Here is a 21,257-nt window from a genome sequence, read left to right on the forward strand (position 1 = left end):
TATTTTAAAAATAAAAAATAATAATAGTTGCAAATTTCTTTTTTAAATATTATCATCAAAACATTAAACCTTAAATTCTAGACCCTAAACTTTTGGTAAACCCTAAACCTTAAAATCTAAATCTTTGGATAAATCCTAAATCCTCGAATTTCTTAAGAAAAATATTCTTAACACATCTAGCGAAACACTAAACTGTAAATACTAAGTCTTAAATATTAAACCATAAATTTTTGGGTAATCATAAACCCTAGAATTTAGGATTTATCTAAGTGATGACAAAAAAAAAATTATTTAAGTATTCATGATTTACCTAATGGTTTAGTATATATCCAAAGTTTGGATTTAGGATTTAGAGTTTAGGATTTAGTGTTTTGGTGACAGTATTAAAAATGTTTAAAAATATTTTTTGTTTGCAACTACAATTGTTTTTATTTGTTTTACTTTTTAGTTTTAAAAATATAATATAATTTGATAATATTTTATTTTACTTTTTTAAATATACTAAATATAAAATAACGAAATTCTATTGGTTGGTAAACCTATAAATTCAAAATTTTCTATATTATATATCGACGACAATCCAAATGGATGACTTGCCAATTGAATAATGAAAATCAGAAAAGCAGGCGATCACGTTGCTTGTACGGTTGTACCTCTTTCTCTTTTTAGAAATCGCTTTCCTTTTTTATTTTAATGTGTGCTCTCCCCTCCTCTATAAATTGCAACCATAATTGTTCATTTCTTGTCACCGCATCTTTCTTTCTCATTCTAACTTTCACAGAGGTTCTTAGTCGTCTTTAAAGCGGATTAAGGTGAATACTTGCCTCCATCTAATTTGTTGTCTATATACCTTATCATGTAGGGCTTTTCCCGTGTGAAAATATATCACCAAAATAGTTTTTTTTCACTATTTGATGTTTTACATAATCTTCGCCTTATGGAGGTATAATATTTATAATAATAAAAAACGATCCTACCATGATCTTTTAGAGCTTACTATATATTGTTCTTTTCTAGAAAGAACGAAGCCTGTAGAAAATCCTTTTACAAAAAAAAAGAAAAACGTACCATCATCTCTAAAAACTTACGTAGTTGTTACATATGACTTTTTCGCATATATGTGGAAGTTTTACGTAGCAGAATTTATTAACTAAAATCTATAATTCTTTATCTTGATTGGACATAGAGCTCAGGGCAATGGCTGAACAGCAACTAGGAGTGCTCAAGGCACTCGATGTTGCGAAGACGCAACTTTACCATTTCACGGCAATTGTCATTGCTGGTATGGGTTTCTTTACCGATGCATACGATCTCTTCTGCGTCTCTTTGGTGACCAAGCTCCTTGGCCGTCTCTACTACTTCAATCCGTTGTCGGAAAAGCCTGGCTCACTTCCCCCTCATGTTGCTGCGGCAGTCAATGGTGTGGCCCTCTGTGGAACCCTTGCTGGTCAAGTCTTCTTCGGATGGCTTGGTGACAAGCTCGGGAGGAAAAAAGTTTACGGTATCACTTTAATCATGATGATTTTGTGCTCTGTCGCTTCCGGTCTCTCCTTTGGTAACAAAGCCAAAGGTGTCATGACCACTCTTTGCTTCTTTAGGTAATACGCAAGATTTACTAATATATATATATATATATTTCTTTTAAGAAAACATATATTAACATATATAACAATTTTTCTCTTAGGTTTTGGTTGGGATTCGGTATTGGAGGTGACTACCCTCTTTCTGCTACTATCATGTCTGAATACGCTAATAAGAAGACTCGTGGTGCTTTCATAGCTGCTGTGTTCGCTATGCAAGGTATTGGAATCTTGGCCGGAGGATTTGTGGCACTTGTTGTATCTTCCATATTCGACAAGAAGTTCCCAGCACCAACCTATGCAGTCAACAGGGCTCTCTCAACGCCTCCTCAAGCTGATTACATCTGGAGAATCATTGTCATGTTTGGTGCTCTACCCGCAGCCTTGACCTATTACTGGCGAATGAAAATGCCAGAAACCGCTAGATACACCGCTTTGGTGGCAAAGAATATTAAACAGGCTACCCAAGACATGTCCAGAGTTTTACAAGTGGAGCTTGAAATGGAGGAAAGAGCTGAGGATATCGTTAAAGACCCAAGACTTAACTATGGCTTGTTCTCCAAAGAATTCCTTAGACGCCATGGTCTTCCCCTCCTTGGATGTACTTCCACTTGGTTCTTGCTTGACATTGCCTTCTACAGCCAAAATTTGTTCCAAAAGGATATCTTCTCGGCTATCGGGTGGATCCCCAAGGCATCAACCATGAACGCCGTCCATGAGGTTTTCAAGATTGCTAGGGCACAGACTCTCATCGCTCTCTGCAGTACTGTCCCAGGCTACTGGTTCACGGTTGCGTTCATTGACATCATTGGAAGATTTGCGATCCAGCTAATGGGATTCTTCATGATGACTGTGTTCATGTTTGCCATTGCCTTTCCTTACGACCACTGGATCAAACCAGACAACCGCATCGGATTCGTGGTTATGTACTCTCTCACTTTCTTCTTTGCCAATTTTGGACCGAATGCAACAACCTTCATTGTACCGGCTGAGATCTTCCCGGCTAGGCTAAGGTCCACATGCCATGGAATATCAGCAGCGACAGGTAAAGCTGGAGCCATCGTGGGAGCTTTTGGGTTCTTATACGCAGCTCAGCCACAGGACAAGACCAAGACAGACGCAGGATACCCACCAGGCATTGGAGTCAAGAACTCACTGATCATGCTTGGTGTCATTAACTTTGTCGGTATGCTCTTCACGTTCCTTGTTCCTGAGCCCAAGGGTAAGTCCCTTGAAGAACTCTCCGGTGAGACTGAGGTTGAGAAATGATCACGACAAAACTGTTGTATTACATTTTCAAATTATATTATTTCGAGTTTCATGTTTGCTTTTATTTTGCAATATATTTCTTCCCTGCTCTTGACGTTATGATGTTCTATTTGTGAATTTTGACTTTTCTCCATTATGCTTATGTATCTTGGATTTAATTGAGTTTTGCGATCTTTGGAAAATTAAGTCCCTCTTTCCAAACCTTCAAAGCATACATTACACTCCGGGCTTTGCTTTTTTTTTCTTTTTTGAGAAAGTCTACCGGGCTTTGTTACATATTTGATTATTTGATCTTTTGGACTAATTCTTCATTTTCGGTCACGTACCTCAAATTAAACCTCTATAATTTGTATCATATATAAATGAAAAAACGAAATAACGTAACAAAGTACCTATATTTCAGATTATTATAATAGCTAGAAATATGCCTGGAGCTTTTAATTTCTATATTGAGGCATATTGAAAAGAATATACTACTCAGTAACAGTATTTTATCGATTTCAAACAAAAAAATCTCCCCTAAAATTTATCAAAATATATCGATCTAAAATATATATAATTTTTTGAAACAACTGTTATAATAAATCGCCAAAAGTAATTAATTATGGCATTATGCTCATTTTCGAAGAGAATATGCTCATCTCTGTGTCTCTCTATATATAACGCACCCATAACAACTATTCCTCAAGAGTCTGCAACTACAGAGTAAACAGAATCTCAACCATTGTAATCACTTCGTTCCTAATTTTACTTAGTTTCTTACCAAACTTATACATATTTGTGTTTGCAAATATTATCAGATGTTTCAACACGGAAACTAGTTTGTTCTATGAATCATGAATGTGGCATGAGAGAAACCTTGGCACATGATCTTTCTGTGTTTGATCTCTTTAATCTCAATAGTTTGTTGATAGATTTTTGTGATTCAAAAACGTATGTAACTTCCAAATGCTTAACTAGCGTATCTTTTTTTTTTTAACCTAGCGTATCTTGTTATAGCAACTTCTCCTCTATATAATAATAAATTGTTTTGTTCACTTGTTTTGTTTTCAGAGTCGAGACAACTGAGAGAAGAAACTTGACATGGCTAACGAAGGACAAAAAAGCAGCATTTTGACAGCTCTTGACAATGCAAAGACTCAATGGTATCACGTCACGACTGTCATAATCTCCGGTATGGGTTTCTTTACGGACTCATACGATCTCTTTGTGATATCTCTCATCACGAAGCTCCTAGGTCGGATCTACTATCAGAAACCTGGCTCCTCCACTCCAGGAAGCCTCCCTGACGGCATCTCTGCCACAGTGAGCGGTGTGGCCTTTGCCGGAACGTTTCTCGGACAGATTTTCTTCGGGTGTCTCGGAGACAAGCTCGGCCGTAAGAGAGTCTACGGTTTGACTCTCGTGATCATGACCTTATGCTCCATTTGCTCTGGTCTTTCCCTTGGTACCGACCCTAAATTCGTCATGACAACGCTCTGCTTTTTCCGCTTCTGGCTCGGGTTTGGCATCGGTGGTGACTACCCTCTATCGGCTACGATCATGTCCGAGTATGCCAACAAACGTACACGTGGTGCGTTCATAGCGTCGGTTTTCGCCATGCAAGGGGTTGGGATCTTAGCCGCGGGAGGTGTTTCGTTACTTGTCTCGTACATTTTCGAGCTTCATTTTCCATCTCCAGCTTATATGGTCGACCCGGTCACCTCCACCGTTCCGCAGGCAGATTACGTTTGGAGGATCATCCTGATGTTAGGAGCTATACCGGCTCTCCTTACTTACTACTGGCGTGTGAAGATGCCTGAAACCGCTCGTTACACTGCTCTAGTCGCTAAGAGTGCGGAGAAAGCTGCTTCGGATATGTCTAAGGTTCTTAACGTAGACATTGAGGCCTCTTCCGCGCAGCATGATCAAGCTAGGGTTTCTTCAGACGAGTTTGGCTTGTTCTCCCTCAAATTCCTCCAGCGCCACGGACTCCACCTACTCGCAACAACAACCACATGGTTCCTCTTGGACATAGCTTTCTACAGCCAAAACCTGTTCCAGAAAGATATCTTCACCACCATTGGTTGGTTACCCCCACCAAAAACCATGAACGCTATCCAAGAGCTCTTCATGATCTCTAAGTCACAATTTTATATCGCTCTTTGCGGTACCGTTCCTGGTTACATTGCTACCATTTTAACCATCGACAGGATGGGACGGTACAAGATTCAGGTCCTTGGATTCTTCATGATGACGTGTAGCTTGATTGGTCTAGCCATACCGTACCACCATTGGACCTTACCTGATAACCGAATTGGTTTCGTTGCTCTCTACTCCCTCACTTTTTTCTTTTGTAACTTCGGACCTAACGCAACCACTTTCATTGTCCCTGCTGAGATTTTTCCGGCGAGGCTTAGGTCGACTTGTCATGGTATCTCGGCCGCTTCCGGTAAAGCCGGTGCGATGGTTGGTTCTTTTGGTTTTGCTGCTTTGACGAAAGCTCTGGGGATGCGGTATACGTTACTGACCTTGGCAGGAATCAGTTTTGTTGGCATGTTGTTGTCGTTGGTTCTTGTTCCGGAGCCTAAGGGGAAATCGCTTGAGAATCTTTCCGGGGAAACTGGACCGGAGAAAATCAAGGAGACAATTGTTGTTTAGATTTTTTTCCCTTAATTATCAGGGTTTGTTAGGAACTTTTCTTTTTGTTTTTTTCTTCTAAATATCAGATTTTCTGTAGTTTGTTTTGGTTATTTCTCAATAATCGTACTCTATTATGTGTTCTTTAATCAGAGTTATAAGAAAATAATTATTTTCAAATCGATATCTGATTTATTTTTTTCTTCCTTGTTTTTCTAGAGCAAAACAACAAACATTTTTTTTTGTTACGCGCTCGCCCACACTAATTTTTATTATGTTTTTCTCTAATCAGATTTGGATAATTAGCAAAAGAGCTGTTAAAAATAAATACTATAAACTGATATTTTATCGAGGAGCCAAACGACAAACATATTTATAACAAACGAGCGATAAAAATAGATAGCTTGTTGTAACTGAAAAATATTCAATAAAGGAATCTATACTATTATTTATGAAGTGATTTTACTTTTTTGTCATTTTCTCTATGATTTTAGGTAAATTTTTTAATATTCATATTTATGATAAGTCATTAATTTAATTAATATTATTATTTAAAATTATATTTTGATATCTATACATTTATATGATATTTAAGATATGATATTTAAGATAATTAATAAACATTAACATATTCTACTGATATATATATATATATATATATATACTATTATTTTTAAAAGATATATTTTATATATAATAATTATCATGATATTTAGGACATTGAATTAATAAATAGATATAATCAACTGGTATTAAAAATATATACTGATAATATTATCATTATTTTATCTTATCTTTAGTTTATGATTTCAATAATTAATATTATATCCAGTTTTCTGATTTTTATTGGAAATATTGATCAAATAAATATTATTATAAAATCTATATATAATATACTTATATATCTGAATTAATCGGTTTCTTTAGTTTACTTGGTTTGATCGCTTAATATACGGAACCATATCCATATATTGCATGTTTTTTCAAATAATATCTATTTGGTTTATATGGTACTACGAAATCCAAACTATTTTCTATTTATGTTTGGTTTTAAATAATTCAGTTTTACCGGATTAAATACTCCTAGGCTATCATTATTTTGTTGATATTTTATAGTTATGTTTTTAAATTTAGTGTCACATGATTTTTTTTCAGTCCAAACACAATATGTGTTTAATTTCAAATACAAATTTTCTAATTTAATTATTACTATAGAAAAGATTCTGATCCAAAATCTATATTACATAAATAAAACTATGAATAAAAGAACATAACTTAATATATTGGTTACCAATATGAATATCGAAATTTTATAATTTACAATAATTTAAAATTTGTATATAATTAATTTATTATTTTTTATAAAAATAAACATTAGAATTAAAGATTGTTAAGTATATAGATATATTAATCCGCACAAGGTGCGGGACATCAACCCGTTTTACATAAATATCATATATTTTAGGATTTATTACCAGAATCAAATAAAACTTTTTTTACTACTACCATTTTTAAATATACCGCGTGTCTTTTTATTACGTTGCGACAAAAAACACATTTATAAGAATACAATTATTTTTATGCCACGTAACCAAAAAAATCAGCATCACGTAGGAAATTGTAAACATGTATTAATGAATTTAACCGTAAAGAGATACGAAAAATGTCAGCTAAGTTATTGGTGCGTCGCGACTGAGTTTTACACCATGGCTGATTTATGAGATATGGGCTGGCTTAATACTATAAGTCAGCCGTTCGTTAAAGCTGATTTACGGAAATCGGATTGATTTATGAGATAACAGCTAATTTTCGAATAGAAGTTACAGCTAATTTATACATCGGCAGACTAATTTATGGAAATATAAAAGATAAGTTCAGTCCATAGTACGACACCATGTTATTTCTCAATTTAATCCAATATCTCGAACAGAAAATTATGATTATCGGATATAATAAACTACTAGATCTTGACCCGCGCTTTGGAAGCGCGAAATATTTTACGATAAAAAATTTCACTAATAACTTAACAAATATTTTGTTAACTAAAGAGTGTGTATTTAAAATATTTTTGTATTTAAATCAGTGTTTTTAAATTTAACCCGATTATGATTATACCGGTTAATCCGGAGATCTAACAATTCAATTTAGTTTTTTAAAATATTCATATTAAAAAGTCATTAAAACCTGAGACTAACCGATTGAACTCATGGATGACCGATATATAATCTAATTGATTGAAATTGTGATATTTTCATAATTTGTAATCTTATAATCCAAATTTTAAAGTTCATTATTTTGTAATTTATGAAATTATGACGTTTCTACAAAATTTTAAAGAGAAAATGATGGATATAAAATAACTAAGATTAATTATTGTATTGTTTGGAAACATTGATAGTAGTATATAAAATATATTGTTTGGAAACATTGATAGTAGTATAAAGAAATAAGTGTATTGTTTGGAAACATGGATAGTAGTATAAAGAAAGGAACATTAGGGATTTAATATAGGTTTAACTATAAAGTATAAATGTGTATTTAATTTAAAAACTTACAAAATAAGTGTTAGGTCCAACATAATGTTTCTGTTTTAATAAGATAGATGCACTTCATTTCATTATAAGTTGACACTGTTATTGAAGATGATTTCTGATTTTCTATATATTAATAGAGAAATATTTAAAATTATAATTTATAGTTTGTAAAATATCAATTAACTAGGATAAGACCTCTGCTTTGCACAGGGTGAAGGAGCAATGTGAATTTATATGAAAATTATTTAAGAAATATTATATAAAAAATAAAATTTATATTCTTGATCGAACTATATTTTTGTTCTTAAACAATTTAGTTTTTAAAAAAATGTTAATTAAATAATTGGTTTACTAATGAACTGATATCATTTTTAGGTCCAAAAGTAACTTACCGCATGAGATCCTTACGTTTAGGCGAAAAAATCTCAGGCCTACTATTAGGTTACAATGAAACTATGTCAGTTCGGTTTTACATCATGATTTAGCAATTTAAAAGTTAACTATGGTTATAAGAAGTTTACATTCACGTGTCAATCCTATCTATCTTCAATATTTTTCTCCTTTTATGTCACTTTTTCATTTTGGTTAATGTTTGGTATAAATATTAATTTTGGAGTTTATTCTCATTTTGTTCTTTTGTTTTGGCCTGAGATTTAGAAATGTTTAAGATTTAAAATTATTAAATTGATATATATATATATATATATATATATATATATATATATATATATATATATATTTAGGTTACTATTAACGTCTTGTGCAGAATAAATATTTTAGAGTAAATATATCAAAACAATCAAACTCATCTATATATATGATGTGTAATTAAATTTAAATGATATTAACATAGATATATAATATAATTTTAATATGGATATTTATTAAATGAGGTTTCTAATCATATGATTTCATTATTATTTGCATATTTGTGTAACAAAATTTTGCACCAAAGAATTTTTTTAATGTGGGATGTTTAGTGGTTTTAATAATTAATAATCATTTAAAAAAACAATGAAGATTTCAAAATTAAAATATTAACTTTTCAATATATGTTCAATGCAAATATAAAATTATAAGTATGTATTTTCATATGATGTATAATTTAGTTTAAATGATATGAAAAAAATATATTAACATAAACACCTATTAAAATAAAATTATTTATTTGAATGGTTTTATAATCATTGTATCTTATTACATAAAATAATTTAAACCTTGATCACAAAAGTTATATATATATATTAACATAAACACCTATTAAAATAAAATTACTTATTCACATGGTTATATAATCATTGTATTTTATTACACAAAAAAATTTAAACATTGATCACAAAATTTGATGTAAGACTTTTAACATTTTTAGTAATTTTTAGCAATGTCCGTCGCCACATATTAGAATTTCCTTAACTGGAGCACACGGCATAACTTCAATACTAAACCTTGTGAATGAAGTTAACTTGTCAACAGTACTAATCGTCTTTTGTTGTTCACATAGATGTAGCTTCTCCGGTTTGATTTACAGAATCTATATGATTATGTTTAGTTGCTGACAAAAAAAAAGTTAACTTGTCATCCAAATTGTCATTAATATATTAACATATGATTCTGTTTAGCTGCTGACAAAAAAAAAGTTAACTCGTCATCCAAATTGTCATTAATTGATCTTTTGGTCGAGCGTTTTATACTTTTGTGCTATTTCCTTAATATTCGAGATAGCAATAATGACTTAAGCCTTGGTGACCAAGTTTTTAGTGTATATCATACACAATTTCCATTGATATAAGATTCATATATGAATCATGAAGGCAAATAAACACGAAAATATCTTATACTTAACTCTAATAGAAAATTGTGGGGATAAGTGCTATAATGTAAAATATATATAAAAATTAATTAACATTTCCTTAAATCGTCAATATTATAGTTTTAGTGGTGGCTCCCTGATTATTATTCGGTTCCATTAAATTTTTTTTTTGCAAAGAACTTACTTTAACTCTAGAACAAACTGCATAGCTTCTTTTCTCACAGTGCAAATTCATAAAATGGCGATGTCAACATTCAGCCAATGTGCATATATAATAACAAACATTCATTTGCAGTATAATTTTTACATCTTTATACTTCCTATTTTTACGGACAGTAAACAAAATCAAACTGCTTTGAGATAATCAATCTATCAGTATCAAAAGGAATGAATTTCCCCTGTAAAACAGAGAGCCATTTGGTTGACAGGGTAAACGTTTAATCATCTTCATACTAAGAATTCATTTAGATATCGGTTAGTTACGTTAAGATATGTGACTTCTTGAACATGATATGATATGGAGATCATCGAACGTCTCGGTTAGTTTTCTACAAAGCATATAGTATCGTGAAACTATGATATGGAGATGCTCGAACCTCCTGACCCTTGACAACTATAATATTGTATGAGAATTTTCTATGGGAATGGTGTTCATCACCTTTACAGCTGACGAAAAGCTTTAGTATGCGACGTTGAAAACTAAAACATATGCGATCGAGTATGCGACAGTGAAGCTTAAAAATTTTGGGATATTATGTGACACATCCCATATATTGGACTATGTTTATTTATTTTTACACTATGGTTTGCTTAAATCTTCTATGAGGCTGCCACATCAGATTTATGAGTTCTTAAAAAAATGTCACCTAGAATGGGGTCTTTTAAAATTAATACAAAATAAAAGTTCATATTTTTCAAATGATTCTCAAATAATATACAGAGGATTTTACGTGGCAACTTAATAGTCAATTGAAAAAATATAGTCCCAAAATCTAATTGTTAGAAAACATTATATAAATTCTAAATTTAAGAATCATATATTTTTTCTTTAAATAAAAACTACGGTATTACCTAATATGATTAACATATATATGAAAATTAATGATTATTAATAATAAAGATTTGATAACAATTTATGTATCCTTCTTCATTTTGTTTAATTTTATATTATTAAAATAAACTAAACAATCACATTAACGATATACTAAAAAAAGACTTTTTCTTAAATATTATATTTTGAATTTTTTAAAACAACTATAAATTACTAGAAATTTTAAAAATTCCACTTTGAAAATTTTGTGATCAATGGTTTTTTTTTTTTGTTATAAAAGATACAAATAATCATAAAAGTCGTATTAATATGAATTGTTATTTAAAAATAATAAAATTAAATAATATATATATATATATATATATATATTAATATTTTTTAAATTAAACTATGTACCATTTAAAATACAGAAATATGTTAATTTAAATTTGCGTTAAAAAATATTGAGACCTTAATATTTTAATTTTGAAATTTGCATCGAAACAAATATCACATCAAAATTTTTGGGATTCGTGGTTTAAATTTATTGTTACATGAAATATATAAATTTTAATAAAACCATATGACTAGGAAATCTCAATAATAAAATTTTATGTTAAAAATTACTATATATTTATGTCAATATCACTGAAATTTAATTATATACCATATAAAATAAATAAAATAATTATTTTGATTTATTTACCATTAATTTAAATATTTCAAATAAACAAAAGGTATTGTTTTAATTTATCTATTACTCTAGTCTCATGTATATTAACTGAGAAAAAATTGATTACTCTAGCAAGTGTAATATTTTATTAGTTAATATTGTTCGAAAATTTTACAAGAGATCGATACATGGAAGATTTATTTAGAAACTATTAAAATATCTAGCGAGAACATGGATTGTCACAACACTGACATAAAATATCTGGAAGTGTTAATTGACAACCTGAAATGGTAACATTTTTAAGTTTAGCCTATTGTTTTCCTTCAATTGGCCTAAACAATTTTAATGATTAATTAAATGGCCAGTACATAGTAAAAATGTGTTATGGTTTAAAAATGGTTGCATACCCAAAATCAAAATGAACCATCATTATTTTCGTTAAAAAATTTGTTACAATAAAAATATAAGGTTGGTCAAAAATCCGAATCCAAAAAATTGAACCAAATTCGATCCAAATAGTACTGAACTTTAACCAAAACTAGATTTTGATCAGCGCTTTTAAAGCACAGATATATTTGTATTTTAATAAAATTTAATTGAATTTGTAATTTTTGATTAGAGAATAAATATTTTTAAAGTTTTCTATCTGTGTTTCAAAAAATTAATCTATTATAATAATTGTTTTTGAAGCGGTTTTCTCATATACAACCCAAACCTATGATTGAATCGATAAATCCAGTGATATGTGTATAATTCAGTTCAATTTAATAAAAAAAATTGTAACTATAATCTTAGAAAACCTGGTAAAAATCTAAAAATCCGCTATTAACCTAAAATCTGATATGAGATGACCCGCTGAAAACCAAAAATATAAATAATATTTTGACATGTTTATTAGATAATTCATATTTCTTAATATTATATAAAATTGAAAATTAAGTTTTTAGACTTTAAATGAGATTTGTGTTATGTCATTTGAAGAAAATGAAACAATGGTAATAGAAAACTTTATTATTGATATGAAAATATTATTTTATTTTTTGGTTACTATAATAAGTTTGTATTTTTATTTATGTTTAGATCTAAAACTTAATTTTAAGATAAGTTTTTTTTAAAAAAATTGAACATTCAAAATTGGCATATCATTATTATGTAGAAAATGGCATAATAATATTTTTTTAATTTGCATGTATATATTCATATCCAATCTTTAAATAATATTATAGATGAAAAAATGATATTCAAACTAAACAGAAAGTATATACTGCATAAAAATTTAAATTATTATCATTCATAAAGTATGGAAAGTAATAATTAACATAGTTATAGAGAATATTCTATTTTTGTTTAAATTAAATGCCAATGGGAAGACTTATAAATATATTGAAATGCAGGGGTAGAATCCTAAAATTTTAAAATAGGATTCTGCTTTAATAGTGTATAGACTAGATTTTGACCCGCGCTTTAAAAGCGCGGGTATATTTTTATTTTAATAAAATTTAATTGAATTTGTAATTTTGATTAGAGGATAAATAATTTTAAAGTTTTCTATTTGTGTTTCAAAAAAATTGTTCTATTATAATAACTGATTTTCAAGCGGTGTTTTCATATCCAACTCAGACCTATGATTGAACCGATAAATCCGGTGATATGTGTATAATTCAGTTCAATCTAATAAAAAGAATTGTAATTATAATCTTAGTAAACCTGGTAAAAATCTAAAAATCCGCTATTAACCTAAAATCCGATATGAGATGACCCGCTGAAAACCAAATTTTTTTTTTTTTTGAAATGTTTATAAATAATTCATACTTCTTAATATTATATAAAATTGAAAAAGTAACTATTTAGACTTAAATGAGATTTGTATTATGTCATTTGAAGAAAATGAAACAATGGTAATAGGAAACTTTATTATTGATATGAAATTTTTTTTTTTTTTGGTTACTATGATAAGTTTGTATTTTTATTTATGTTTAGGTCTAAAACTTAATTTTAAGATAAGTTTAAAAAAAATTACTCAAAATTGGCATATCATTATTATGTAAAAAATAGCATTATAATATTTTTTAGTTTGCATGTATATATTCATATCCAATCTTTAAATAATATTATAGATTAAAAAATGATATTCAAATTAATGAAAAGTATATACTGCATAAAAATTAAAATTATTATCATTCACAAAATATGGAAAGTATTAATTACCATAGTTATAGAGAAAATTCTATTTTTAGTTTAAATTAAATGCCAATGAAAAGACTTGTAAATATATTGAAATGCAGAGGTAGAATCCTAATTTTTAAAGTAGGATTCTGCTTTAATATTATATATTTTAATAAGATAGATGTATTACCTTATGGTGCTTTTAACTTTGAATTCACATGAATAACCGAAGAATGAATAACAATCCACTTCTCTCTTATGAGTTCTCACACTAAACAATACCTCTATGAGCAAATCCTCGGTGCATACTCCAAGTCTACATCCACAGACCCAACACACAACAATCTATCATTGATTTCTAGTTACCATATATAACCGACAATCAAGGTAGTTTTGATGACTCAACAAGGATATGGAATTAATGTTAACATACCATGAAATCGAACAATCCGACTCAACCGTGGTTATTCAAGACACAACCCAATATGTGATGAATTTACTGACAGGCGAAGACAATAACATAACTGATGATCTTCAAGTTACTCTTACCATCATACACTACAAAAAAAAACGTGACCACAAGATTTGATGTCGACCTATCTTGAGGGAAATAATAGGCCTTCAACTACAGAAGAAGAAAGCGATACATGCATGGTATGCTTCAGAAATTTCAATAGTGGAAACTATCTATGCTCTCTTACTTGGGCCATACTTTTCATTTCCGTTGCATTGATCAATGGCTTTGTACAAACATAAGTTGTTCTATATGTAGGGATTAGGGAAAGTCATCGATGATTCAGCATTATTACAATTTATAAGGGTTTTCTTATGTTCTAATTTTCGGTTTTGTTTGCATCTGTTTTCAATTTTTGTGTTAATTTTCAAACAAAATATAGAAATGTTTTTCCTGTTCCCTGATATGTTTCATTGCCATAATTAGTTTATCACCATAGGTTTTAATTCAGATTAGTCTCTAAAACAATTTCAAATGAAGTTCATTTTATATACTGTCCACACGGTGCTTAACCGTATATGTATGTTGTCTAAAGAAAACATATATTCACGACACAAACCATAAAACATATTCACTAACCACTACCAATAAAAACTATCATTTTCATTTAATATATTTTTCATCTTCATATTTGAAAAAAAATCTTTACTAAGACCATAAACAAATTTTAATACTTTTAAGAATAAAATATATGAACGAGGCGGCACGTAACTCCGACACGTAACTCTTGAAAACCACTAGTAATAATTGAAACATCAATTTCGTGAGCAAATCACAACATTCACGAATTTCGTTGGCCACGTGGATAGCTGAGAGAAGAGCAAAGTGATGTGGCAGGTGAGAATTGAGCATTATTTTATTTTTTGTCTAGATAGATATAATTGGTTCACTATATTTTCTCGAAACAAAGTTATATTATTGCTCTATGGTTGAATATCAATATTTACGCATTGTAGTCTTATATAAAGTTTGCAATATATATGTATTTTAGTCTTATTTTGGTTCACTTTGTTCTCTTCTAAAAAAGCATCTAAAGTAAATTTTATCATCGAATATGGATAATTATGTATGATTACAGTTCAGAGTTTAGTCAAATCATGAACATTCAGAGAAATTCAGGTTTCAGAAATGTAATAAAACAAAGATATATATATATATATATATATATATATATATATATATATATATATGTAAAATACTTATTCCAACTAAAACATATAATTTTACCGTCTACGCCTCCAGGTCTGCATATCTCACTACGGTTGATACCCCATGCTTAGTAATACATACATGCCTTAGAGTTAGCATCACCATCTCTGTTATCATCAAAGATATCAAACGAATGGGATTCTCCAGCCCACTTAAACTTACAAAAAAGAGTGTTGTGCCGAAAAAAGCTGGTTTAAAATGGAATGACCATCTTTCACCCGTGCGAGAGTTTGGAAACCGAGATCGTCATCCTTAGACTTACAATGGAATCTTAGTGTTAAGCCACCACCAAAGATCATTGTGTATCTCCACTGTTGTCTTCTTAAGAGCACCAACAAGCTTATTAGAAATCTCCACCGTTCTCCCCTCAATAATAGTTTCCACTCGTGATGCCGCCAAATGGACGAATAGGGATATGACCACCACATAAATTTGCCATTTCTTCATTTTTGTTATAGTTTTTTAAGTTCAAAGTGTATTACACGAATACTATTTATAGTGGTACTCATAAGAAGCTTTCGATGAGCCCATCTCGTTGTTAGTTCTATTTTGGAATTTTTTAGGGTCAATAGTACAATCTATCCTATTAAAAGTGAAGTACAAATGAGAAATAACCCTTATTTTTCTTCTTTATTTACAACAGAATGCCACTGGCATTAAACACAAAATTTTGCTTAATTGTTCAACAACATTTCACGTAATCCTCACTGAAAAGGCCCATTACGTTTTCTTTTTCAACAGTTTATGGGCTATGTAATGAATAACCTAAATGCCAAAACTAATATATGTCAATAGTTATGTAGTTTTAAGAATCTTTTTAAACCAGATATTATATCTATATTATTTACACAATTGGATTGTTTGAAAATAAAAATAGTAGAATAAATGAGATATGTTTGGAAACATGGATAATAGAGATGTGTACTTTTTTTATTTACATATTTAGCCATTATATTTTCAATAAGTTAATAATAAACGAGAATTGTTTACAAAACAATAATAACATATTTATTATTTCTTTTATTTAAAGATTTCAGCCTCATTCAGATATTTCTAAATTTCAGTTTGAATTATATTCGGATCTTTGCGGGTTTAGTTCGGTTCAGATAAATCATTTAAGTTATTTTTAAAATTCATTATATATTTTAAATTTCTTAAAATCTATAAATAAAATAATATATTGTATATAAATCTGAATAACATATGTCAGAATACCTAAACTTAACATATAAATTGGTTTGGTTTAAATTTTGGATCAAAAATCAATAATTATTTTAAATATTTTTGGTGTTTTGAGTGCACTTCCACTATGTTAGATATTTATATTTGACTATTTCTATATATTTTCAAGTAATTAAACCAACCTAAAAGTATCATATATATTATGGATGTTTTTATATACATTAAAACTAAAATAATTAATATATATATATGTATATAAATATTTTCGGATATATTTTGATATCCAAAATACTTCGGTTCGAATTGGTTATGGTTTCAGTTGTCTAAAGATCAAAATTTTGAATAATTTGGATATTTAATCAATTTTGGTTCGGGTTTGGTATTACTCTTTCGGATCGTGATCGGTTCGGTTCTCCAGATTTGAATTTTTTATCCAGTTTTGATATTGATATAAAAATAAATAACAATATATTTTTGAAATATACACCCGCACGGGCGTGCGGGTCAAAATCTAGTGTATATTGAATCAAAAGTCAAAGCTAATACCTAATCAAAACGTTGCATGTCACTTTACATATTTACATCAACATATATTTAAAGATATTTTTTCCATAATTGTTTAATTCATGGTTTAGTGGATATGCATTGTTAAATAATTTTAGATTTTGTTCTAGAGAAAGTAGAATTGACACTCCAAAAAATAGAAAATGAAATCCACTTTTTTCATTGAACCTATTATATTTAGAACACATGATCTACACAGATAATAGTACTATAAAAATTTTTAGAATACAAATTTTGCGCTTAACCTACTACTCTAAAATTAGTAGAAATCAGAATCTACACTTTACTATAAATCAAAAACCTGTGAAATTGAAATTTACACATTACTATAAATCTAAAAACTTGTAGAAGCCGAGTTCTACAAATTTACTGTATTATACGGGTAAGAATAATCAGTTCAAAAAAACATGAGAATAAAATATTTGGAAATATTATGTTTCCATCTATGAATAATATATTTATTATAATATAAAATATATTATAATGATTTATTAAATGTAATTACGAATTTCAATCATAACCATACACTAGATTTTGACCAGCCCTTCAAAAGCGCGGATTTATTTTCGTTATTAAAAGAATTCCTTTTATATGAATTTTTATATAAGATATTGTATAGTTTTGGACATATTTATGTTATTAGTTATTTTCATTTTAATAATATATTTAATTATAATAATAAATATATCTAAATTTATTATAACGATTTATTAATTAGAATTACAAATTTCAAATTAAAATTTCGATTTATTAAAAATATGAGAAGACAATATTTGGAAATATTATGTTTCCGTATATGACTAATATATTTTATTATAATATTAAATCTATCTAAATACATTATAATGATTTATTACTTGTAATTACGAATTTCAACATATAAATATATTTTATAAGATATTTAGATATATATAAATACATTATACTGCTTTCTGTTTTATATGATTAGTTATTTAAGTATAATAATATATTTTATTATAATATTGAATATATCTAAATACATTATAATGATTTGTTAATTATAACTAGGAATTTAAAATTTAATTTTTATTTATTAAAATATTGGAAGAAAATATTTAGAAATATTTTGTTTTCATATATGAATAATATATTTTATTATAATATTAAATATATCTAAATACATTATAATGATTTATTAATTGTAACAACGAATTTTAGTTATAATAATATATTTCATAAGATATTTAAATATATCTAAATACATTATAATGATTTAGATATTTTTAGGTTTTCTGGGATTTTTAATATATTGTAAATCATTTTAGTTAACAATTATATTTTATTACTTAATAATTTTTTTATTAATTGTAATTTTGAATTTTAATGTAATTAAGGACAATATTGCCATTTTGAAAATATTTAGCCTAATAGGACATAAAATATATGAAATTAGTCTAATATGATGTAGTTATCATTTTTTGGCCTAAAAACAAATTTCCTAAAATCTTATCATAAAAGAAAAATTATTGATTTTTTCTTTTAGGTTTTGGAAATTAAACTGACACTACGTCAAAACTATTGGTTAGAAATCTTGTAATATATGTGATTGTGCTGCCAAATAAAAATGTTGAGATATGTTTGTAAGAAACTCTAACAAAATAAATAAATTAAAATTTTTATAGACACATGTATTGGTACAAAACTTTTTACTAAGAAAAATTAAATCTAAAAATAATCCAAATAGAACCAGATTCAATAAGAATTTAAGAATTGATCCGATGATCTACTCCTAAACTGAAAACATGAATATGTAAGATCAGGGGCGGATCTACCTTATATAAGAGTTTATATAAGAGTGCAATTGCACCCACCCACAATTTAATGATCAATCTAATTTTGTTAAAGATCAATTTGTTGCATCCACATAAGAATATAAATAGTGTAAAAGTATACATATGCAAATCACTTGTTCCAATTATAACATAGGTGAAATACATGGCCTTTTGGTTAAATCTGCACGACCTATTCCGGTCTATATTCTACGTACAATCGACGCATGGGTTACTCTTACGAACACCATCTCTGTAATCATTATAAATATCAAACCAATGTGCTTCTCAAGCCTACATTAAACGACAATAAAAGAGAGTTGTTCCAATAATATTTGGTCTAAAATCAAATGACCAAGAACTATCCGGTGCTAGAGTTCTAACACCAAAATCGTTATTCTTAGACATACAATAGAGGATTAGTGTTAAGCTACCACCTAGACGATTGATAATATGTTTTTTTCTTTTATAAAAATATATAATTGGTTCACTACATTGTATTGAAACAAAAGTATATTAATGCTTTATGGTTGAATATCAATATTTTAAGCATTATTTATTTAAAGTTGGATCAGTCTTATATAAGGTTTGCAATATGGATTTCAGTCTTATTTTGGTTCACTTTGTTCGGATTTTTGTTTCTGAAAAAGCATCCAAAGTAAATTATTACCAAATATGGATGATTCTGTATGATTACAGTACATAGTTTAATCAAAACTAGATCTTGACCCGTGCGACCGCACGGGTATTAATTTTCTATTTTAGTTTTTATTTATTTATACTAAATGATGTATTTGTAATACTTGATCGTTTTACATTGACTACATTAGGGATGTGTATTTGGATACCCACTGATTCGGTTAAAATCTATTTGAGTTTGAGATTCCCGAGTTTAAAGATTTCAGCAACATTCAAATATTTATAAATTTTGGTTTCAGTTTGATTCGGGTATTTGCGGGTTCGGTTCGGATACGGATAATCCGTTTGAATTATTTTAAAATTTTCAAAATTTATATATACTTTAAATTTCTCAAAACATATAAATTTGAGTAATGTAAGCCAAAATACCTAAATTAAAAATTAAAAAACAGGTTGAACTTCAATATTTGGATGGAGAATAAATATATTTTAAATATTTTTGGTGTTTGATTATTGTTTATCTACTTTATATGTTTACTTTTGACTATTTTTTATATTTTCAAATAGTTTAGACAATTTTAAGTTGACACAAAAGACAAATTTAAAATATCATTAATTATTGAAGAATAAAAAAATACATTAATCTAACTAAAAAGACAAACATTAAAATAGGAAAGAAAAAAACACATTAATCTAACTGAAAAAGACAAGCATTAAAATAGGAAAGAAAAAGAAACACATTAATATAACTGAAAAAGACAAGCATTAAAATAGGAAATTCAATTTAATTCTCAGTGGCATGCAATTGTAAATAACACTGAAAACTAAGGGGTATTCTATATGTGTACTTCTGTTTTAATAAGATAGATATCATCAATTTTTAAAGAAATTCAGGTTTCGGAAATGTGATTAATTTCTTTTTGTATATATATAATATATGTAAATTACTTATTCCAATCATAACATTAGTCAAAACTATTGGTGTGCTCATCAAATCTGCATGCATGACTACAGTTTATATTCCAAGAACATAAGTAGCATGGATTATCACTCTGACGATCATCATACTTATCAAACCAATGGGATTCTCCACCCCATTTAAAATTACAAAAAGAGTGTTGTGCTGAAAAATCTGGTGAAAACTTTAATGACCAACTACTAGACTTACAATGGAGTGTTAGTTTTAAGCCGCCACCAAGCTTATTGGTAATCTTCACCGTTCTCCCCTCACCAAAAATACTTCTTACCTGTGACGCCGCCAAATGGACAAATAGGGATATGACCACCACATAAACTTTCTATTTCTTCATTTTTGCTATACCTTTTAAGTTCGAAGTGTATTCTACGAACACTATTTGTAGTGGTACTTAAAAGAAGCCTTTGATGAGCCAATCTCGTTGTTGATTCTATTTTGGAATTAATAGTACACTGTATTTTGAAAGAAAAGTTAAAGCTTATACATAATCAAAACAATATAAAATATAACCTCTTTAAATTAATAATATATAAATTAATATATACTAAAAATTTCTATAAATTAATATAATTCCATAGTCTTAAGTTGAGTTTTTGGTTCAGTTAATATTTCGATAAATTAATATCTCTATAAATTAATAAAAAAATATTTTTGGTGTAGTCCCAACATTATTAATTTATAGAGGTTTCACTGTATATTACT

The 21,257-nt window shown here is 28.5% G+C and overlaps 2 protein-coding genes across 2 annotated transcripts; both read left to right on the forward strand.

Moving 5' to 3' along the window:
- Positions 1 to 747: 747 nt before the first annotated feature.
- On the forward strand, positions 748 to 3,027 carry LOC108809474 (probable inorganic phosphate transporter 1-3). Its single transcript, XM_018581612.1, has 3 exons — positions 748 to 812; positions 1,187 to 1,598; positions 1,685 to 3,027. The coding sequence occupies exons 2-3, from the start codon at positions 1,198 to 1,200 to the stop codon at positions 2,847 to 2,849; spliced, it is 1,566 nt and encodes a 521-aa protein (XP_018437114.1). The 5' UTR covers positions 748 to 812; positions 1,187 to 1,197; the 3' UTR covers positions 2,850 to 3,027.
- Positions 3,028 to 3,535: 508 nt separating this feature from the next.
- On the forward strand, positions 3,536 to 5,652 carry LOC108809530 (probable inorganic phosphate transporter 1-6). Its single transcript, XM_018581667.2, has 2 exons — positions 3,536 to 3,575; positions 3,903 to 5,652. The coding sequence occupies exon 2, from the start codon at positions 3,933 to 3,935 to the stop codon at positions 5,487 to 5,489; it is 1,557 nt and encodes a 518-aa protein (XP_018437169.1). The 5' UTR covers positions 3,536 to 3,575; positions 3,903 to 3,932; the 3' UTR covers positions 5,490 to 5,652.
- Positions 5,653 to 21,257: the final 15,605 nt, after the last annotated feature.

Source organism: Raphanus sativus, chromosome 6 (genome assembly GCF_000801105.2).
Source record: "Raphanus sativus cultivar WK10039 chromosome 6, ASM80110v3, whole genome shotgun sequence".
Taxonomy (NCBI): domain Eukaryota; kingdom Viridiplantae; phylum Streptophyta; class Magnoliopsida; order Brassicales; family Brassicaceae; genus Raphanus; species Raphanus sativus.